At 38.8% G+C, this 24,525-nt stretch overlaps 1 protein-coding gene and 1 non-coding gene across 2 annotated transcripts in view; one reads left to right on the top strand and one right to left on the bottom strand.

Annotated features, from left to right (window-relative positions):
- The first annotated feature begins 7,457 nt into the window (after window positions 1–7,457).
- The window catches only part of LOC144468664 (uncharacterized), a 138,359-nt gene continuing 121,291 nt past the window's right edge, over window positions 7,458–24,525 (top strand). The window contains exon 1 of the mRNA XM_078178287.1: window positions 7,458–7,529. Coding sequence (XP_078034413.1) covers window positions 7,459–7,529 — 71 coding nt within the window. The 5' untranslated portion in view covers window position 7,458. The remainder of the gene's footprint in view (window positions 7,530–24,525) is intronic.
- Window positions 18,510–18,581, bottom strand: Trnam-cau (transfer RNA methionine (anticodon CAU)). Its single transcript has one exon. It is a non-coding gene; the product is annotated as a tRNA-Met (tRNA).

The raw sequence follows: 24,525 nt of genomic DNA, 5'->3' as shown, positions 1-24,525 counted from the left end.
ATATCGCTAATGAAATAAATAATATCACTGCTTATATATGTCATATTACTAATCAAATAAAGAGTAGTACTAATTTAATAATTAAAAAATTTGGGAGTCGTCTAATCTGTATTGAACCCTAGGATAACCTAAAGATAGTCTTGAAGTAGATCCGAGATAAAGTCTCCGTGACTAAAATATTATTTACTATTCTTAAAATATAAAAAAGAAATTAAAAACATAAGATAACATTTTTCTCTGTTCCTTTACAAAATAAGACAAGAATTATTAGACTGAGAAAAACCTCTATTTTCTTAATATTTATTGACACGTTTGCAGTCTAATTAACTACTCTATGGGGTCGCCTGTAATCCTAGGGGGTAGTTTTAGAGTGAAATATATAAATCATTCTGCAACAATTAATTGAATGAATTTCTAAAATTCAAGCTTCGATGAAACCAGTGGAACATTCTACTGAATTCTGTGTTGCTGTTCTCAATAAAATAACACGTGCTTTTACTAGTCAATTTTAATAAACAGGTTCATCGTTGAAACCGCCAATTGATATATTTTAATCGGACAGAATGTTTAGAAGCCGTCCACGCGTCGTAATTGCAATGAACGGTTCTTGATCACGTTCCGCCAAGTGCGCGAATATGTATATTCGCGTCGGTCGTGTACAACCGCGTTTCACCCGTGGAACGACGACTCTCACCTTCCCCCCCACTCCCCCAGAATTTATAACAATTCGCGAAAGCTCTGCCTCATTAGCAAAGTACACTCATCAATAGTCCGCGGATATTATGCGCTTAGATTACATAGAGCTGGGCCGAGCGGCGAAGCCGAAATTCGGTACACACGCGTTCAAACCAGAGTTTTAATTCCATAATCTTCCTAATGGATTCGCTCGATTTCATTGCGCTTTTTGTCAGAAATTTACTTCTTGATCGTCGACGCGCAAGCGCATTCGCGGATCACGGGGAAACCATTCGAAACGATTGATAAAATAAATCGGATCGACTGAGAGATAATTCGAATCGATTTATAAATAATTGATATTTTTTTGCAAGAAGTTAGGATAGGTTTATGAACAATTAGAACCGATTGATTAATAATTGGCGATAAACAATTCGAATATATTTATAGACAATTTATATTCATTGATAAAGAATTCGGATAGTTATAAATAATTCAGATTTATGAACAATTCCAAACCAGTGATGATAGATTAGTATACGTTTATAAACAATTCGAAGCGATTCGTCAATAATTGGGATTAATTGACAAGAAATTAATTGATAAGCAATTCGAATATATTTACAAAAAATTTATATCCGTTGATAAAGAATTCTAATAGGTATATAAATAATTCAAATCCATTTATAAACAATTCGGATAGCTTTATAAACAATTCGAATCGAGTGATATAAAGTTAGTATAAAATAGACAAAACCTTCGTACCAATCGGTTCGGTTCCCAAACAATTCTAATCGATTGATAAACAATTCGGACCGATTAATAAACAATCTCGTCGGCGGCGAACAGTTGCGGAATTGATTTCCGCATCGGGCGGTCCGTGTCTCTCGCCGGACTTTATTCGCGCCGGAATTCGTCACAAACGCGCAGACAGCCCCCGCAGCACTAATCGTAATCACCGGCCGCGCTAAATAACGATGTAACGATCTAATAACGTTACTAAACCATTTCCATACTCATTAACCCTGAATTATTCGGCCGGTTTGCGCGCGGCAAACCGCGGCGAATTTAATCGAATTAAATTTAATCTCGTGTAAATAACAATTAATCAACGGCGGGCCGGCGCCCGAAACGGGGACAGACGAATTCGCGGGAAGCGGAGAAAAAGCTCGTCGAACGAAAGGGGTGAAGGAATGTTGGCTTTTTTAAAGGAAATAATTCTTGGTTCTTTAAAGCAAATAATTCTTGGGTTTTTAAACCAAATAATTCTTAATTCTGTAAATCAAATAATTCTTGGGTTTTTAACCAAATAATTCTTGGTTCTCTAACCCCTTTGCACTACCTTTATATTCACAATTACATTGATTAAATAATTTTCGATTGGAATAATTTCTCGGAGGAGAAATAAAATTAATATTTATAGCGTGCTTACAGTTACTTCAACGCTTAAATATTAATGGCGAAAAGACAGAATTTTATTTCGACTTAAAAAGACGAAACAACATCCTTACTTAAATGGTTAACGACGAATTTTCGACAGTCGTGAAGCCGGTCGGCTTTCATAAACAAAATTCCGGCTCCGCGCGCGCTCTTCGCTCCGCTCCGCGAAAGAATTTCATTCGATGAGACGCGAGCTGTTCGTTCGGGGAAAGTCGCGAGCAACGCCGAGTGAATGGCATTTTTATGCATATCGCGGATTGCCGCGGAACAACTGAACTCGAAGCAGAAATATATTATATACACGTTTAGACAATGGAGAAGCTTTTTGTTAATTTCATTTTCAATAATTTTTGACTTTTGATATAAATATAAAGAGTATCTTAAAATTATTTAACAATCTGGTAATGAAAGATAGCTGAGGTAATGTTAAAACCTCGATCATTCTTAATATAACCTTTAATTTCGATATAAATATTAAGAGTGTCTTAAAAATGTTTAATAATCTAGAAATGGGACAGCTGAGGTCATTTCAAGCAACTTTGTCCTTTACAAAAATGTTCACCGAGGCATCGTTAATGAGTTATTAAAGAAAAACAGTGACCAATAAGAGGCGAGCTCTGTCAGCGCTAGCCTCCTCGCGTCGGCGGTCCTCGCCCCTTATTGGTCAACGTTTTTCGTTAATAACTCTTCAACGCTGCTACAGAGAAAATTATCGTAAAGGAACAAGTTGCTTAAATCAACCTCAGCTACCTTCCATTGATATACAAAATTTTTTCGAACACCCTGTATACCGGGTACACGAACACCGACCATTCCTAATATTTTATCCAGCCGTGTTTTCCGTTTTCGGCGGCCGGGAAACGTGAAAAGTGTTCGTTTCGCGGGCGTCGCATTTCGCGCCCGACGTATTAACAAATGCGTTACGTCACCGCGGGACACATGGCGTACCTTCCCGCTAACGAATTCATGTATTCTAACTTGCCGTCAACTGCTGACGAATATTCGAACTTAATACACGGGCCCCCGCGTATTGTATTTACAGCCCCGGCCGCGGGTATTGTATGCGGACAGTAAACAACGGCGCGCAAGTAGACGCGCGCGCGCGTGCTGCCCGGGGAGAGATTAGTTTACGCTACCAGAGAAAACAGAAATTACGGTGACATTAATATTCCGGCATCCCGCGTTACGTTATCGAATCCGCGGAGCGCCAGATTCGCGCGCGAGCGCGAGCCGAAAAATTCGCATCGGTCCGCGGACGCCGCCGGTAATGTTTTCAACGTCGAAACGAATAATTATGTGTCGCGGAGAGAGCGCGCGAAATTACCGATCGCCGACCATTAAACTCCGAGAGGGGGTGGGTGGTTGAACGATAAATTTTCCGCAGCTTACGGAGTTCATATTTTCGACAATGATCGGCGCGAACTGCTCCCTGTCAACCCTTATCGAGCCACGGAATTATTTACGTCGCCGCGCGGACAAATCTTCTCCGTTCTTCTCTTACTTCGCGAAGATTATAATGCTTACGTCAACCCTTTAATATCGTCTCTCTACCATTAGCTGTCAAAGTTGTTTATTTATTTATTTATTTTAGTACATTTTATTATTGGTATTTTTATCAAGTCGTATTACAATATAGTATTACTATAATATTAAAGATATTATAAGTAATGTAAGTAAATTAAAGTAATACAATATAATATGTTTTAACAATGATATGCAGTGAAATGAATGATATTAAATATTTCTGTAAATAGTAATTTTACAAATATTTTAATAATCTTAATTTTAATAATGGTTCGATTTGAAAATATGCACACGATAATATTTTCCTTATTATATGAACTGTATCACTGTATATTTTAATTGTGATATGTGATTCTAAGTGATTAACATTATTTTTTAGACAGATGTTAACTTATTACAAGCGACTAAAATTACCTTGTTAATTTAATTCGGGATCGAATCACTGAATCATTTTGTTAATTTACTAAGTAAGAACATCGCTACGTCAACTTTTTTATTAATATACCAAGTGACAACCAGGAAACTCAAATTTTTTAATTAATTAACGAGTGACAAAACCTTAGCCCAATTTTTCTATTAATTAACGAATGACAAAACCTTACCCCAATTTCTTTTTTAATTAACAAATGACAAAACCTAACCCCAATTTCTCCATTAATTTACAAATTATAAATGATGCACGGAACTGTTTCATACAAACCGAGATTATGCTTCTTTCAATGCATCGTTCTATCGCATTCGAAAATGTAAAACGAACGTTTCTTCTCGTCGATGATTGGAACACACTTTCATCCCGCCATTCAACGATAATGATCCGACGCTGTTGATCCGTACAGAGATGTACACGTCCATCGATGTGATTCGATGGGTCCCTCGATTATCTGAATTTCGGTGAAATGTCCATAATCTGACGTGGACCCGGCACTTTGGCGATACATATCGAATTTATCAAATATTCCGTATTAGCGGAACGCGCGCGCTGCCGCGAGATCTGCTCGAAACGGGGAAATCATTTTTGGGGCCGATCAACACGCTAATATAGAAGTTATCGTCGGGCGTGTGTTTGTCTGACAGTTTCAACCCTTCCACCGCGGGCAACGCGGAATTCGCGTGCAGAATATTAAAAAGGGAAGAAATACAGTTTAAAATATTAAAAAAGGAAGAAATACAGTTTAAAATATTGAAAGAGGAAATCTGAGAAAAAGATATAAATCAGCGTTGCTTTCATAAATAAATCAACGTAGAATCGAAACCAGAAACAAAAGTCGATTAAGACGAGAAACAAAAATAATTTTGTTGCACTAGTTGCATTAACACTAGGTTAATAATTCTTCAATGTACAATTATCCAGATTCTAAAGATACATTTATATTGCATACTGCAGACCATTGTGAAAAATAAAATATTTCTTTCGTCAATAATATAAAACAGAAATTAGTTAAGAATTTTCTTTTAACAATTTTAAAACACCGAATATTTAATTACATATTTAATACTGTATACTGTATTGTTGCATTTTCTACAAATGTACAAAAATTCTCAGGCGCTTTCAAAGTTATTTAATAAAATAAATTAATTAAAAATTATCTATATAAAAATTAGAATAAATATCTCACTGCTCTAAATAAATATCCAGCAAATCTCAGCTCTCACTGCTCATCCATCATTAACAACAAACTACTGTCAATAAATCCCAGAAAAAATCGCGATAAAAGGATTGAAAAGATTTCTCCCGATTCCGCGAAGTCTCCCGAAGCGTTCCGATAGACCCTCGAAGTGTTAATTAAAAGTAAACGGGCGTTCTCCTATCGTCGGGCCGCATTATAGTCTGAGCCTCCATTAGAGATGATTTTCCAGGAGGACGCGCGCGCGCGCAGCCATGACCGAGAAACCGCAAACATTACAGCGACGGCGGCGGCTTCTCCCCGGGTTGGTTCTGTATCACCGAAAATGATGATTCTCTGCTGACAGCGAGTACAAACATAATCTTAGACGCGGTGCCGAGCCAGCTGACTCTAGTGGGTGTGCAACCACTACGAGACCCGACACGGCTAGAGAGTACAGAGGCGCGAGAGAGAGAAAGATAGATAGATAGATAGAGAGAGAGAGAGAGAGACCCATCCTTTGTGTAACCTAGCCAAACACGCCCTACAAAGCCCGGAGAGGCCGGCGCGCGGCAACGCATCGACGCTAAAAGTTGCCTCGATTATCTTGCTACTTTGTGGACCGTCCTCGGAAATTGTTTTGCGTATAGCAGCCGGCCCGAGTGGCCTCTGCGTGTCTTTATGAGCCTCTCCTCTACCTCCTCATCCACCTCCTCCTCCTCCTCTTCTTCCTTTTCCTACTTTCGAGACCGCTGCTCCATTTTACGGGCAGAACCGTTCATTGTCGTGGACCCACAAAGTGGCTGCGGCTAGTCGCTACCTATTTACCAATTTTTTAGATCTTCCAGAGACCCGCGGCCCCTTCCGCACACTTGGCCCCGTCCCTGTTCCACGGAACTTCGAAACCCACTGGCACCGTAATTATACGTCAGGAATTACTCGGACAGAACGGTGGCTTTAACGTGGACGACGCGATACCAAAAACTCGACTTAATTGTTCTTTATTTGGTTACTTCTGTATTTTTTAATTTGTCTGTTTAGCTGGGTCTTTGCTTATTTGCTTCGTTATTTTTTTGTTGATTCTCCTATTTTTGACTTTATTTATTTCTTTGATTATTTCTTTATTTATTTATTCATTTTTTCTTTACTTATTTACTTCGTTGTTTATTTCTTTCGTTAGTTATTTATTAATTTATTTATTTAGTTATCTATCTTTTTCTTTAGTTATTTCTTTACTTAATTCTTTACTTATTTACTTCGTTATTTATTTCTTTATCTCTTTACCTATCTCTTTTATTCTCTCTTTTTTCTTTATTTATTCGATTATCAATTCCCTTATTTCATTATTTATGCAATCATTATTAAACAGTAGACATTTGTACAAAATAAAAATTCTCTATATTGACTGCAATAATCTAAATAGAAATGAGTTGTTTCTTCTAACAATTTGAACAAGCGAAAAACAGTATAGCGATATTATTAAATGACTTATCATTATTAAACAAGTTTTGAAGAAATATCAAATTCTCCGGCAGTGCTAAATTTCCAATAATTCCGGGCAAAAGAGGGGTCTATATTACGGCGCTGGTCCCGGCCACGATAATAGCCGACGCGAATTAATAAACCGTACTGTTACGGGAGAGGGCTGAACGTGTTCGCAAACAATTATTAATTTCATCCCTTTGCGGGCCGCGTCTCTGTGTCGCGCTCGATAGCACTAAGATGGATAATGGATGCGTTCGAGTGATCTGAACAGAGTTGAGCCGTTGTGTCAGCGAAATATCCCTTTTCTTCCTGCCTCGGACAGGAAAAACGAACAAGAGCCCGACAGGCGCGGCGTCGCGACGCTATAATTCCGGCATAGTCTGTTAACCGAACTGTTGATGCACTGCGAATATATCGAACTATAATCTATAGTTTTATTAGACTATTTTAATTATTCGCTTGAAATTGCGGTGCGTGAATAATTAAATATATTTATATGGAAATATTAAATATTAAATGAATATAATAAAATAAAGCTTATATGGTAAGATAAAATATTGCAGATACGTTAGAATCAATTTAAATAAATTAAATAATTGATAGCAATACTGACACACTATTTTCTGCTTATCGAAATTAATAGAAGAATTAATAGTATGATAATATAATAATATATTAACGATAATAACCTGACGTTTAACCTTACTATACCTTGTTTCCAGATGTCAACATGGTGGCAGAGCCGAAACCACATCAGACCGGACGCAAACGGCAGAACGTGACCAAAACTGGCAACGACTGGTGAGTCTTCTGAAAATTCCTTTATCGCCACGGTCAAGATTTACCTAGCACCGAATCCGACAAGAATATTTTCTTAATATATTATTCTAAAACCGCGTCGAAATATTTTCAAGAAACCCTTCGCACCGTAGACACATATTTATCGATTTTCCCAACGCTTTATCCTAACTTTATTCTTAAAGCGAAATAAATTCCACGGAAAGCGCGATCTTTCAGCTTTAATTCGAGCCCTAAAATAGTGAAAACTTCCCGCGGGAATACATTTTTAAGATCGTTCGTTCCCGAGGCATACCGCTAAAAGTCCCATCATTTCTCTCGCGCGCATCGAGTTCGGAGTAGAGTTCATCGATTTTCCAACGTGATCCCCAATTTTCCCCGCGCACACCTAATGCACATCGAGGAACAATCTTCTTAAGATAGGAGATGAAAAATAACTTATAAACGGGGTCAATAGAGGGGTCTCGCGGCGGTGAACTGTGTCAGCCAGATATGGACGGGAGAAACAATCAATGGAATCGCCGGCGCAATTTGGCGAGGCCACAATTTCCATCGAGTTAGGGCTGTATTTTATATGTACAATATTGTGTAATATATCTGTCGGAATATAGAATATAATATATATTGTAATATGTTACATAATATATCTATTACGATATAATATGTAGAATATAATATGTATACGTACTTTCTAATATATTATATGATATACCTATTACAATATGAAATATAATATATATTTATCGAATTAGGGGTGCATTTTATATTGTATATACAATGTGATATTATATTTCTATCGTAATATAGAATTATAATATATATGTATATTCTAATATATTATACGATATATTTATGACAATACAGAATATGATATATATGTATGTTCTAGTATACTATATAATATATCTATTACGATATAGAATAAAATACAAAATTAATATGGTAATACAGAATAAAATATATCTATTGTTATATATATTCTATAAACTCTATTCTGTAAATATCTATAAATATTAAATGTTTCAAAGAAGCTATACAGCCATCTAAATTATTCTAAAAATATTACAAAAATTGCCTTTACCTAAAACGACTAAACTATTATTTTCAAAACGTGAAACTAATTAGAATAATAAAAAAAGTAGTGTCCCAACCAAACTTATTAATTCATATCTCTCCATTTATTAACACTGATTTATATCGCTTCGCCAAATTATAAAAAAGTTATCCACTTTTCATACTATATATTTTAAAGTCGAACAAGGAAACATTAAAAAATGGCGACATTGTCTCCTTCGGAAAATCGACAAATGTTTAAGAAATGATTCCAACGATTATCACGATCCACCAACGAGATCTCGTCACATGTTTCCGTGACTGATGATTTCCAGTTGAGGGTTGAAAGCGCCGAGGGATGAGAAATCATTGCATGACGCGGGGGATAGGCGAGAGGTTGTCCGCCGTAGACGCGAAGCAGCAGGGAAATTGTTCGCGGCTACCACGGAGAGGGGTGGTCGATTGTGTCTCGGCCGTGCGGCGATGAAAAATGGCGTTCTCCTCGGTGTTACCGAAATCTCTAATGTCGCGCGGGACTTGGCAACCGGCCCGACCTCACGGATCACATCTTAGACGAAAAAGTTGGGTCTCGCAAGCCGCGCATAAATCTTCGACCGTGAGAGAGCTGCGCTGGTGCGACGGAGACGACGCGACGAATGCAAGAGGCAGACGGAGACGACGCGACGAATGCAGGCAGAGAGAGATAGACGAAAAGAGAAAGAGTTAAGGAGAGGTGGAGAAATAAAGAGAGGAAGGTAAAGAGAGTGGACGCGAAAGTGATCGCGAGAGAGAGAGAGAGAGAGAAAACGCCAAAAAGATCGCGAAGAGAAGAAGAGAGAAAGAAAGGGTAAATAAGGAAGGGAATGCGAGAGAGGAAGAGAGAGGAAGAGAGCGCGAGAGAGTACGAGAACTCAAAAATCAACGCACGAGAGAAAAAGCGAAAGAAGAAGAATAAGCACGAAAAATATCGCGAGAGAGAAATATAGAGAAAGAGTAAACAAGGAATAGATCATGAGAGAGAAAGAGAGAGAGAGAGAGAGAGAGAGAGAGAGGAAGAGAGCGCAGAAACCAGCGCGCCAGAGGAAAGGAGGAGGCGAAAGGAGTGAGCGCGAAAAAGAGCGCAATAGAAAGAGCGAAAGAGCGCGAAAAAGCGCGAGAAAGAACGAATGAGCGCGAGAAAGAGCGAAAGAGCGCGAGAAAGAACGAAAAAGCGAAAGAGAGAAGGAGGGGGCAAAAGAGAGAAATCACGGTTTATTTGAAGGGTTCGCGCCGGTACTTTATCCCGTCGTCTAGGCCGGCTGAACGGGGGGAATCGCCTTAAGAACAACGGCCAAACAAATGCTAAACTCGATATAACTAGCTCTCGACGGTGTTGAGCTTTCTCGCGTGGGCTGGGCGCACCGTCGCCGACGTGCTGAAAACGTGTTTTACGCGACGTACGTGACCATGAAATTGCGAGGGCCACGGTAACACGGCGAAACTCGCGGCCCGGAGATGAAACAGCGATAATCGCGCGTTAATCCCACCGTGCATGCGATTGTTTAACATTCGGGATGATTAAGCTGATGCGAAACTTTGTCGGGCAGAGGGGGGGAGAGAGAGGGGGGAGGATGAACACTTCGCAACGAATGATTGCCGGAGCCTTTTAGGGTGTTCTAAGGTCTATAACGGCGCTCCTGGTTCAACCATGCTCGCCGTCGATTAATGTTAAATGAATTTTCGTCGGCATGACGAAAGTTCGTCAGCATGACGAAAGATCGTCGTTTCTTATGATTTTTAAATAAATTTTGCAAAATTGAGCTCCGTGATTTGTTTGTTGGTTCGAACGCGACTTCAAGCCGTCGCTATTGTTTTAACTCGTCAAATCGTGGATTGCATTTTCAATAAGGAAAAAATTACTTCAAATGAACTCAAAAACCCCCCATTTCTCGGAGTTATAATAATTTTAATACGCCCTGTATGTACAGTTTAGTATTCACAAAAATAAAACGCCAAGTTGTACAGAATATACTGTTACGTATACCAGAATAAATATCTCAACTTATTTTTGTGACAATAGAGAAATTATTTAGGTGCATTTTCCACCACTTGAAATAACGAAATCAGACTTTAAAAAATTGCCATAATTTCGTAGCTATCGCTGGTTAACACAAAGGGTTAACTTAGGTGTGTTATTAACCCCTTGCCATACCATTTTCTCTACAATTATTATAATTATAATTCTCTCGATCGCACTAATTTCTTAAAAGAAAAAAGAATTTTATCACGGCATCAAGGAAATAATTAATCACGAAACAGTCGCAATCAACTTAACTCTGAAAGACGTGATATTAGTGCGAGGGGTTAATATACCTGTTTTGCATAGATGCAGCAGTGAATGCATAAAAAATGGCGTCGCCGTGCCGTTGCAGCAGACGCGCAGAATTATCGACGTTTTAAATGTCCCGCGAACCGTGGGGGATACTTTCAATTTAAATTTCAATCGCGCGACGGATCGACGTGAATAGGAAAATCGAATAATTACGTCGTTATTAGGGTCAATACAGTGTGCTGTCGGGAAGTTTTCAATGACCATTCCGCGATTGAAATTTTAAACGTTTCCAGAGCCGCGCGAGCGCGCGCGCGCGTTTCCCCCGCCCGAAAAACTCGACGACCGAAAACGGTTTATATTTAGCCAAATTGAAACGTCTGCCGGCGCCGGATACAAAAAGATACATTTATCGCGGCGATCTTTTATATTGTCGAGCGTCTCTTGTTGAAAAAGCTACATATTTTAGCACAGAAGATAAAACGATAAAATTTAATCGCAAACTGTCTGCGATATTTCAAATATCTTATTATGCTATTTTTGTTTGTGAAAAATTATTACAGGTGATAGGTAATCATTATTTTTTTTCTCGCGTGTTAAATTATTTCTCGGCAACCGGAAGAAGCGGTAAAAATTGTTTAAAATTAAATTTCTGCGACTTTTGTGATTTTTTTAATAAATGGAAGAAAATGAAATCATAGAATCGTAGAATCGTTAACTATTTAAATAATTAAAACCTGTCTCGTTGAAGTCATTTACTATATATTGTTACAGATAACAAAAGGCTAAAAATAAAATATTTATAACGTCTTAGTGCGATTTTATAATAATAAAACGGCATGAGAATTTAATTATCAATTTCCGATACCTATTATACAAAATCATAGTCAGCTCTAAAAGCCTCGTGCGATTTAAAACAAGAATAACAATTATAAACAAATAAAATACGCTCTTCATAAGCAACAAGCATCATCAACCTTTGACCGCTTCTCGATAAATCGCAAACAATCGCGCATCGAAAATTCCAATGAAAAGACCGCGCGCAGAGGAAACGAGTCGCGCGCCGACATTTCAAAGCGCTGTCTCCGCGACCGACGGAGACGCGTCGTAGATGCGTCGGACATTTAGAACGGTATCAAAGTCAGTCGACGCGGGGCGATCTCTCGCGAATTTCCATCGCCGATCCCCGGGGAACAATGGTAATGAATAAACCCCGCGGTGGGAATAATGGCGCGGATAAACGAAATCTCGTTCGAACGGCTCGCCCTCTCTCCCCCCCTCCTTTACGGCCGATGAAAATAATTGCTTGTACCACGCAGCAGCTGTCCTCTTCATCAGACGCACACGGTACCTATTGTCCGTCAGACGTATATTCGCGAAATTGCCGGGCTTTAGAACGTCACGTCATTTAGCGACAAGGCATCTTGGGGTAGCCGGGCGATGTTGTTGTCCGGTGAACGCAGCCCGGCCGCGGGACAGTAAAATCGCCGGGCCCCCTCCTCTCTTTAACGTCCGACAGGACACGCGAGCGTAACCGCGATATTTTTCGCCGGGCGTTGTTATACTCTCCTTTGACTGCTTCGTGGTCCTCTTTTTAGCTCGCCGTTCCATAGCGGATGCCTGGGATTTAATAATCGAATTCATTATCTCGAGATTCTTCGGTTTCGGTCGCGCGTCAGCGAAATTCGTTTGCACGTCGACGCTCTTCATCCCTCGAGATTTATAATTATTAGGTCGAAGTATAAATAACTTTTGGATTTGTCCTTTTTATTCATTTATTTTGTTGGCATTTTTGTTCGCTTGAGCACTTGTCTATTTAGACTCGAATTAGATCGTTTCTCTTAGCGGGAAGACGTTTTAAAGACGGCTGGTATTTATTATTTAATAATATTTGAGATATTTTTAAATGTCTGGAGTGTCTTCTGAACATCTTAGAAACCGCCTAGAATCGTTATGTGTTAAATCAATGCCACTTAATGGCGTCCCAAATTGTCCGCCATTTTAATTAATGCCGGGAATAAGACACTAAATGCGTCAGAGACATTTTTACTTAATTAGACCTAAAATCGACTAAAAAGCGTCATATTACCTCTCTTATTGGTTAACATTAGTTATAAAAAAAACCATAGAAACCATAGAAAAAAACCAAAAAACCATCTCCCCCAAGGACGAATACCATTACCTCAACTTTCACAAATTTCGCCGTGTAAAATCTCGTCAAAAAGCATCATACCTCCGACACCTCTCCCCCTCGCCCCGTCAAAAATCAAAAATCCGAGCCGAGACATCCGTTCGCCGTGAGAATAGCTACGTCCCGTCCGAAGCCGAAATACTGTAATAAATGCTTCCGTCGCGGTCGGCGGGACGAAGGACGTTATCGTCCTCGCCGGCACGCAACTCGCAAAAAGACGAATCCGTGAACGAAATCCCGTTTCTTGTCGGACGAACCTCTTCCGTCGCCCGTCCCCCCCTCCTCTCTGTCCCGGGAACGACCACCGGAAAGAGTCGAAGGCAGAAGAAGACGGTAGAAAAAGAGTAGAAAGAAGAAGTAGAAGAAGAAGAAGAAGAAAAGGAAGGAAACAACGGAAGGTGCTCGATCTCGAGCAATAGACCGAAATTTCCCGAGCGTATCTCTCTCTCTCTCTCTCTCTCTCTCTCTCTCTCTCTCTCTCTCTCTCTCTCTCTCTCTCTCTGTCTCTCTCCGCGGGAACCTATCTGCTGCGAGAGGGCCAGGTAAAACCGGTCGCCGGTTCGCCTTCGGTTCTGCACGGTTGGGGGTTGCGGCCGGCGCATAGCTGCCTGACAGGTTCAGGTACGCCGGGGGAGAGACCGAGGCGAGAACGAGACAAAGCCCTGGGAAACATATTTCGCGGCGGCTGATGCATTATCCGTGAGACGTCCGCAACAGATAGCGTCGCGGCGAAAACGTCGATAGTCTTTTTCACGCGAATGAAGTCCCTTCGACACCCCACTTCCGGTTACCGACGTCCTCGTCTGGCGCCGTCGAATGAGAGGCGAAAATGCGGGGACGACGATTAACCCTTTGCAATCGAGCGATTCGAAAATGCCGAAAATTAACGTCGAAGATGCTGTGCTAAAAATTATTTTGAGATTAATTTCGATAATGCCGAAAATTAACGCCGAAATTGCTGTGCTAAAAATTATTTTGAAATTAATTTCGAAAATGCCGAAAATTAACGCCGAAGATGCTGTGCTAAAAATTGTTTTGAAATTAATTTCGAAAATGCCGAAAATTAACGCTAAAGATGCTGTGCTAAAAATTGTTTTGAAAATAATATCGAAAATGCCGAAAATTAACGCCGAAGATGCTGTGCTAAAAATTGTTTTGAAAATAATTTCGAAAATGCCGAAAATTACCTAAAAATTACCTAAAATTACTAAAGACACTGTATTCATAATTACTTTTAAATTAATAATAGACATAGGCATTTATGTAAAGGAAAAATTGTCGTAGTCGATGTCACCTGCATTCTTTTGATATCTTTTTTATTAGTGTCTTTAGGTTAGTATATTTGTATTTTTATCTTGTAATTTCCTTTGGCATTTTAATGGTTTTAATATTCTTGCGGAGTTTCAGTGAGAAAGCTGAATGAATTGTTAAGAGTTTGGAAGGAGGAATTAAGGACAGTTAGGTTCAATTTTAATGTAGGAACGCATAAAAGTGTCTTAATTGTTGAGATAGAATAGCTTCGAGTGCAGGGGGTTAATGTAATTATGAGGGTGAGACAATGGAAATGTCTCGTTGAATAAAAGACGGTGAGCGGTTCTTGTTAAATTTTAGATGGCGAACATTTTCTGTTAAATATTAGATACTGAACAATTTTTGTTCAATTGAAAACGGACGACATTTCCTGTTAAATATTTTATACTAAAAAATGTTTGTTACGTAGAAAATAGAAGATATTTTTTTTAAAATAAGAGATACTGAATACTTCCTGTTAAATATTCAACATAGAACAATTTTTGTTAAATTGAAGGCACTGAACATGTTCTATTAAATAAAAAATACTAAATAATTTCTAAATAAAATTACAGGAATCTTTAACCCAACAACCGAGTAACAGCAACCCTTAAAACTGTAAAAATCGATTCCGAATTTTCCAAATTTTTCCGTAGAAAGCTTTTAGCAACAAAGCAATTCCAAGTTCTCGGATTTGTAAAATAAGAATTTTACCGCCGTTCGGCGGTTCCGCGGCTAATGACAAGCCACTTTCGCTCGGCGACGGGAACACTTCGTAGGAATTCCGTGGCGGCCATCAGTCGCATCGACACCTCGCCGCGCATTCACCGGGGCGTCCCTTTTTCGTTTTCCCCTTCCACCTCCCGTCCTCCATCTGGCCATAGATAGCCGGTGAAGGAGTTCACCGACGATTTTCGCGTGACCATTGAGACCCGTCGGTGCTCTCTTCCACGTCCGCTTCTCCCCGCGGTGCCCAGGTTTTTTTGATGATCCCGACGTAATTTTCCGTCATCCAGAGCGTCGTCGCGTCGGATGACGGTCGCTTCTTCCACTCTTCTCCGGTCCCATTCCCGCCTCTTCCACCGCTTCTTGGCCGGAGCGGCCGCAAAAGTGACTGTAATAGTTTCCACAGGGAACAATGCCGGGATTTTCGAGAGTTTCGAGGTAAATGCGCGGCGTCCGCGCGACGCGTTTCTCTTCGCGGCTGAAAGAGTCGTCGTCGCCGGGCGATGAACGGTTCCCCGGAAAGATTCTCGCGGGCTCGCTTTTCTTCTTTTCCTCTTGTCCCATTCACGCCGCTCGGCTTCTATCCCTCCCCTTCCCCTTCCCCCTCGTCACGACCCCCGCGTTTTGTTCTACCACGGTCTCTCGTCGATCCGACGCGGTGCGGTTCGACGGAACGCGCGGACGACAGAAGAGCCAATTACTGTGCCCTGGTAGGCGGCTTTGCGAGCTTTCGATGGGAAATTGAACTTTGCCGCTCCATGATTATTTAGCATTAACGAGCATTGAAGCGTCGAAGAGGGATAAGATATATCGCGTGCTTTTAGCTATATTTGTTCCTTGATTTTAACACTTTATAATAATATCACTTAATAAGTGATTATTTTAGTTTCGGAGAAATATATGAAATTTATGGTTTAGCGCAGGGGGTTTAGAGTTATAGTGTAAAGGGTTAAATGACGTTCTTTTAGGATTTGAAATATATTTTTAGTGATGTTAATTTTGCTATGGAAGATGTATGTAATGTTTTTTTTAATATTGGGAGGGTTATTATGGTTAGTGAAAATTAGTTACTGTGGTTTTTTAAGGAAATACTGTGATTTAGTTACTGTGCTTCTTCTTCGACCACTGAGCTTTGTATTTATTAATATCAATATTAAATTTTCATTTATTAATGCAAATTTAATACTTAATACACTTTCATAAATTTTATGCTCTATAAAAAAATCTAACATAGTAATAAATCATTTAAAAGTTCATATTAGAAATCACTGCTTTAACTAAATTTGATCTCTACGTATAATACCATTACACAGGTTTTATCTAATCTTAATAATTAACAAATGCAATTTATTCTCGATCCCTCTATTTTTATTGAATTATAATATGCTTTATTTAAGGCACTAAAGGTACCTTATATGAAGGTAAAAATCGAAAACGATTCTAATAAAATTTCTGTTATTTAAATTACCTAAAACAACCCTTACTATTAAAAACAGAAAGTACATTTACCTTAATACTTTACATAAACTTTAAATTCTATAAAATTAAATTTTAATAACTCCTGCCATTATAATGTCTAGCTCATAATCCCTAGCTCATAATCCCTATCTTATAAATTTTTTCTAGCTGCAACAAAATTATTTATATTCAACATCAATTTATCGTTTACACCACTCGACGTCACTTATTTAATTCTCCCAAATCGAACGCGTCGATTCGACGATATTTTCACGATTCTCCCGACCAGCGAAAGGGGTCGAAGGGGTCGCGGACTCGTCGCGACGGGCAGCCTAACGCGAGTAGGCGGGTCGCATTGATATTTTTCCGGCGGCAGGAAATTTCGCGGGCAGGACCCCGGCGTCCCCCATCCCACCCCCGGAGGGGGCATCGATGAGAATACTTGGACGAGATTCGGAATCTTTCGGCCTCTCTAATGAAGCCTTAAATGGGTTAACGTCCAGTCTACCTTGCGATCAATAGTCTCTCGGTATGCCTATTTCTGTCTTTCTCCCGTGTTTTGCCGCGGCGCGCGCGCGACCGTATGCATGTGTGCACGTGTGTGTAGGTGGGATACGCGCGCGTCCGCAGTTTTGGCATTAATGCGCCGCCGGAATTTGTTTCGTGAATTATTCGCCGGGCTTGTTCGAGGCGTCCGCCCCCCCCCCTCTCTCTCTCTCTCTACTCTTCGTGTTTAGAGCGATTATGTTTTATTCTTCGCGCGAGCGACGGGTACCGTTTATTTTGAAAGCGGTGTAAGTCCATTTTCATTCGCGTCGGACGGTATTAACGCGTTTGCCTGGCGCCGTTTCACGGGACACGACCAACGATTTTGTATCGCGCGTATAACGAGCACGTAGACGGGGAATTCGTTGCGTCGACGTCTGTCGCGTTCGTCCGCGAGGAATCATTCGGCAGCCGATGAAAGTGTCACCCCTCGATGATCGTTCGCGAAGTGATTCGCCGATAGGGGAATCTCCGTCGAAGATTAATAGTCGAGAATTTTTGAAAATTCGTTCTCGTTATTGTTAACAAAGCGTGGGAGTATAAGTATTGTTGTTTGAGTGTATAGTTTGTGATAATTAATTATTGAATCTTTGTAGATTTTTTTTTCTAAGAAACAAAACAGAAAGATGAAAGGGTTTGCAGAGAGCAGCTTCAAAAATACGCTGAGTGAAATTGGTAGATAAATTGACAAATAAATTCGTGAATAAATTACAAAAGGGCCTGTAAGATCTGTCGTTTAAATAAATAACACTGCTAAGTAAGACACAGGAATTAATAATACAATCTATAATATTTTATAATATAGTTTATGATATAATCTGTGATATAATTTGTAATTTAATTTATAGTGTAATAAAGTCTATAATATACTCTATAATTTAATTTATAGTATAATATAGTCTATTCCTAATGTAGTCCTACTACCTCTAATATAGTCTATAGCCAAATCCTATAATATAATAGAATATAATCTGCAATATAATCTATAATCTAATCTACAATATTATCTGAAATGCAATATAATATAGTCCATACTATAATCAATAATATAATGTATAACCTAATCCACAATATAACCTAAAATTCAATTTAATATACTCCACACTATACTCCATACTATGATCTAAATTAATAATATAATAGCCACATTAATCTGATCATCATATCCGAAAGAATAGCCGGCAAATAGGAGCTTAACCGCGGAAATAGCAGAAAGAAATTTGATTATGGCTGGAAGGAGTAGGGCGTGAGTAAATTAAATTTTTAAGGAAAGTAATAGACGATCTCAGATAATTACTGGCGGCTTAATGAATGCGTATATTAAGCGGTGCTTAAAAATAATAAAATTAAAAAATAGAAGCTTCTTCTCGCGGGGTTATTATACTACTACTCTACAAGAACCTCGCAAGCTTAGCAGAGCGTGGTTTCGATCCACGGACCTCTGGGTTATGGGCCCAGCACGCTTCCACTGCGCCACTCTGCTGTTGTACTACCCCTACCTAAATGTACTTTTTCAAGGGATGGTACTAGACGGTGCACGCGAAACAAGCATACTTAACCCTTGAACGAACCCCTTACATTTCTTGTCATAAGTAACATCGTGGGGTTGCGAGCGGCTCGAAATATAATATACATATTTTATATTTTCGAGATTGTAAATAATATTTTGGTTGTTAAGATTTTATATTTTATAGTTTGAAGGTAAGAAATAACGTTTTGGTTATTAAAATTTTATATTTTATAATTTGGAGATAGGAAATAATATTGAATAATAATAAGAATAATAAATATATGTTTTATAGTTTAAAGATAAGAAATAATATTTTAATTATGAAAATCTTATAATTTATAGTTTGAAAATAATAGATAATATTTTGTCTATTAAATACGACATAAATTATTAAGATAAAGAAAACCACAATGTCTTAGTATTTATTTACACATTAACAAACAATTAATAAAACAATTATAAAGTTACCACCAACCCCATGGGGTTGTTATATGTTTAAATACACCTCTCGTTCACAGCTCCTCGAAAAATTGTGAAATTAATCTTTCCAAGTAGCAAATAATAAAATACAAATTAAAAATCCTTTAATCCTAATTTACAATACAACAATTGCTATCGAATTTTGTACTACCATTTTACAGTCTATACTTGAATTCGTTGATTTGAAGTATTCTTTTTTAGTAGAAACGCGATGATTTCGCGACGAACATTCACGGTTCCTTAAATAAACAGATGCGACTAGATTATTGACGAAATGAATATGTGGATTTATTATAGCAGATGTGCCAATAGGGAATCCAGCATGTCGTGTCTGAATCAATACTCGTTGCCGTCGAAATTAACACGTTCGTAGACCTCTGTGACCAATTGTGGATTTTGCTTCAATGTATCCAACGTATATATCCCAATCCTTTGGGCCTTGATTGGGCGCGTGTATAAAGTCTAATGATCGTGTATTATACTATCATGATTGTTTAATTTTAATAACCCCTTTGTACTCGGTGAATTTTCTCCGATCGGCCGCCAACCATGTAGATCATGCTTATTCATGAAGTAACAGCGAACGCTTCGACGAAAATTAATAGGACGCGACGATGGTAATAATTATTTTATTTAAATCAAATTTGATTTAAGATAGAATTGGTATTGTAATTAAAATGCCATAATTATTGGGGGTGTTGTTACGTTTTTTGTGATAGAACGTTCACAGAAGTATAGTAAATGTCTATATTATATATTTAGAAAAATATTGACGATATAAATTATATAATAACATAAAAAATTTATATAACTAAATATTTTATAATAATGAAATAATGAAAGATAAAGAATATTTATTCACGACAAGGTGTCAATAAAAAATGCAATATAGCATCTGCATGATATATTCAACAAAACATTGAACTCTAAATTATATTAATAATAATATAAATATAAAGACATTTTTTTATGCCTTTGTATCGCCTCTATAAACAATGAAACATAGAATCTGCATTATACATTTACGAAAATATAGTCCTCCAAATTATCTTAACAAAAATAAATTCCTGAGAAATATAAAGGTATTGATTTATGATACATCGCCTCGATAAACAATGCACCTCTCACGCTAAACATTTCGCTTGATTTTTCAACAGAGACGCTGCAACATTCTGTTCCCCAGAATTCACCCTATTCACTGGAATATATGCTAGAGAACGATCGGATTGTATAACGAGCGAGATTCTAGGACCAATTAGCTCATTCTAGCATACGCTCGCGCATTCGAATTCGATCGAGCAGTTGTGTCACTTTTATATAATCGTCGGAACAATCACATTGCCGACAATAGGAAGAATGCGTTGTTACGTCTTTGTATAGTCGCAGAACAAAAAAATAAAACTCGTATACATCGCTCAGGACAAACACATTGCACGCCGTCCGACCGATACACAAAAGTCCATTCGAAAAACCTTATGCAACAGTTTTGCAGTTAAGCATTTTTCAATCATTTTCTCCGCTCATCGATCGTTCATCTATTGCTTTGTAATCGTTACAAATATAATTGCTAGACATAGAACCTTGTTAACTATAAATTAATAAGGAACGTTCAATTTGGATCGATTTTATAATTATAAAATAAAATGTGTTGTTTAAAATAATATGACAAAGCGGTGCGCGATAAAATTATCGTAAAATAAACGAACGCGTTATTTATTTAGGAACAATATTCCAAAAAACGTCCACGCGGAACCGATTACAAAATAAAAGAACGTGCCACTTAAAATAATGTTACAAAGAACCCACGTCCACGAAATTAATTACAAAATCGAAGGACGTGTTGCAACAAATAATATTCCATGTAATATTTCAGAAGCGTGCTTGGTGATATCTTTATATAATATAATATAATTACTATATAATATAATTTATATTGTGGAGTATAATATAATATAATATAGCCGATAATATAGTTGATAATATAAACTATAACCTATAACCATAATATAGACCATACTATAACCTATAATCTAATATAGACCATACTATAATTTATAATCTAATATAGACCATACTAATATAATACAGTCTATAATATAATCTACAATATAATATAATATAAAACATACTATAATCTACTACATAACCTAAATTAACAATATAATAAACCCCGTAAATATCAGAAAGAAATTCGATTACAGCTGCCATTTAAATTAACATATCAAAGCGCGGCGTCCACGAAAATAATTACAAAATCGAAGAGCCTGTCGCCAAACTAACATCTCGAATAACAATTTCCCCTAAGCGATCACCGGTAAACAAATAATTACAAAATAAAATGTCACATTATATAAAACGATATTCCACTCGACGTAGTATCGAAGGGAACGCAGAAAATAATGATAAAACAGCGAAGAACGTGTTGTCGAAAATAATATACCCGATAATATTTCCGAGGCGGCGGCGGCACGCGCGGAAATAATAACGAAGCGAAACGCGGGCAGGTCCCCGCAAATATTCCGCGGGCCGGAATTACCGAAGGCATCGAAATTTCTGAAAACCCCGTGACACGAGACGCTGCCGCCTTCCGGCCGCATAATTATCCGTAATGAACGACCCGAGGCCGAAGGGTGGGGGGTGGAGTTCGAAGGGAGGGGGGTGGAGACTCCGATACCTCCTGGAGGAAACGCGACCCGAATCCGAAGTGGCCGCCGAAGAATGCGCATCCCGATAGGCGGACCGGGGGCTCCGCATTAACGTCCATATGAGAATCCGGCATTAATCATGGCCCGGGCCGATCCCGGGGCCGCGCGCAAACCGGCGAGAGCCAATTTCGAGCATGTCATCAAGACGGCGGAACAAGGCATCCGACGCGCGACAAACCAGGGGTGGGGGGTGGGGATCGATCCCGGCCGACGCCGCCGTCGCCGGTTGTTCCGCCGAATAAATAAGTCAAAGCCGGAAGTCGATACAAAGAGGAAGGCAAACGCGATATGCTCAAAGCGGCGCGTAATATCGTCAGCGCCGTCGTAGTCGACGCCGAAACTTCTGTCGTCGCGGCGCCTGTCGCCGCTTTAATGCAGCCGTCAATCCTCTCGGTCTCTCTACGCCGAAAAGGCGCGACGCGACGGACGACTTCCAGCCGAATTTTCCACCCCGTGATCGATCGATCCGCATCGATCCCTTCAGACCCCTCTATCCGCAGTCTCATTCGCTACGTGGCTGGTTTTTATTAACATCTCGAAACAATTTAATTAACTTAGCACGATGTTTAAACGGTTATTCTGTTTTGAAGGAGAGAATGTATTAGGTTGGTGAAATTTTGGAATTTTAACCCTTTGCGTTCAAAGCGATTTTAGCTCTTTTAAAATAATTTTTCTGTCTTATAACATTTTCATTTTAAGCGACGATCTTTTTGTAGCTATACAAATTATTTTAAACGGTGAAAGAACAATATCAGAGGTGCCTGAGGGTCACCGTTCGAGTGCAAAGGGTTAAGTGGATATATAACATTGCATATCTTTTTCCAGAAGCTGTTTATTTAATTAAGATAGTCTCCATTTGCTTCAATATACTTTTCCCAATGAGATTTTAACCCTTTGAGACCGTTTTAATTGTAAACCAAAAATCATTTCTCTAGCTCATACTATTTCTCTTTTACGCGACATAATATATTGTCTGCTTATAAAATTAATTCTCGCGACTCGTATCGACAGTTTCGTTATTAACAATTTTCTGAATTTGAACTTTGTTGTTATAAAAATTATTTTTAAATGTGACATAAATAATTTTCGAGTCACCACTTATTAAAGTGCCCAATCCGCAAGTCGAAAACTTCCTACCCCGATAACTTCGATTTTTAAGGTTATGATTTCGGTGCGCCGATGGAAATCGGGTTTTCGGACGCGGCGCTCCCGAACGCATTACCATATCGAGCTATATTTTAATACGGCTGCGTGTCCGCGTAACTGCCGGACATTTAAAAATTATACTTGCAAACAACGGCAACGTAATTAACGCCACGCACCATTATCCGTTGGACGGCGGCGAGGCGGACGCGATCTCGCATGCCGGCGCCGCCGCCACGGAATTTGTACGACGCTTTCGCGGCGGGACGCGCGGCGCGTGGACGCTTGACGAGATCCGAATCGCTAATTTGTGGATGATGGATCGAATCATGGGATCGGGGAGAATTGTTAAGGGGATAGAGATTTTCTTGGACGTCGATGATCCGTGGAGATTTTGTTGCTTTGTTGAAACTTATATGTTCGAGATTGGATTTATTTAAAATAATTGTGATTTATTTTGTAGAATATTTATAATGTGAATTATTTGTTTTAAGAGTCGCTTATAGTCTATTTGAGATATTTAACTCTTTAAATTGAGTTATTTAGTTCCTTAAATTGAAATATTTAACCCTTCAAATTGAGATATTTAACCTCTTAAATTGAGATATTTAACCCCTTAAATTGCAATATTTAACTTCTCAAATTGAGATATTTATTCAAGTGTGTTAAATTGAAATTAGATCACTTATATTATGTTTAAACATTGAAGTAAAGTTTGTCGAATAATAAATATAATTAATATAGGTCCTATAGGAATTTATTAGTTGTTCAGTCTCTTAATTTTTTCAATTGTAAATACTTTATCTCTTCTACGCATAAATATCCACCATAATAATAATAATTGTCTCGTTAAGACCATTAACCAATTACGATGCTCCGCGATCTCAGCGTTTTTTTTTTCGCTAGGAAACTAAGCAGCCGCGGAATACATTATCCGCGTAATTGATTCGACAAGGAGGGAGGCCCGCTCGTTGGATCGTTAAATAAAATGACATACAATTACGTCAATGAATTTTTCGACGAGCCGCCACCGGTAAGAAGAACACCGGCCCCTCCGCTCCTCGTTACAGTATGTATATCGTAAACGCAATATCCGTTCCGCGATTATGCAAAACCCCGTCCAGGGCTCCGATAATTCAGTGGCATTAAATATTGATATTAAGTATTTATTAATCGAACGCCAGGAGAAAATCTGGGAATCGGTCATTTGTTCGTTCACGGGCCGCGCGCCGTCGTCGTCGTCGTCGGCGGCGATGCCGGGGGGAGGGTTATGGAAATAACGTTGAAATATGTTTACATAAATAATTAATATTTCGATGGTATTTAATAACATCGTAATTGGCTGCGGGAGTTAAAGATTCAACGAATAACAATTGTTCCCGTCCGCGGATCCCGTTATTCAATTAGAGCGGCGCGCTGTCCATGATACCTGTGTATCATCGATGAAATTAATACGCGCACGGGGTTAGCATAATCCAAGGAATATTAATTCACCCGCCGGATAAACTATTTCGATGCCTCCGATAAAATGACAGCCGTCGGGTGGGTCCCCGATCCGTTGTTTATTTAACAATATCCCTCGGCGGGAA

Source organism: Augochlora pura, chromosome 4 (assembly GCF_028453695.1).
Source record: "Augochlora pura isolate Apur16 chromosome 4, APUR_v2.2.1, whole genome shotgun sequence".
Lineage (NCBI taxonomy): Eukaryota > Metazoa > Arthropoda > Insecta > Hymenoptera > Halictidae > Augochlora > Augochlora pura.
The sequence above is the reverse complement of the archived record's forward strand: the minus strand, read 5'-3'. Positions and strand labels throughout refer to the sequence as shown.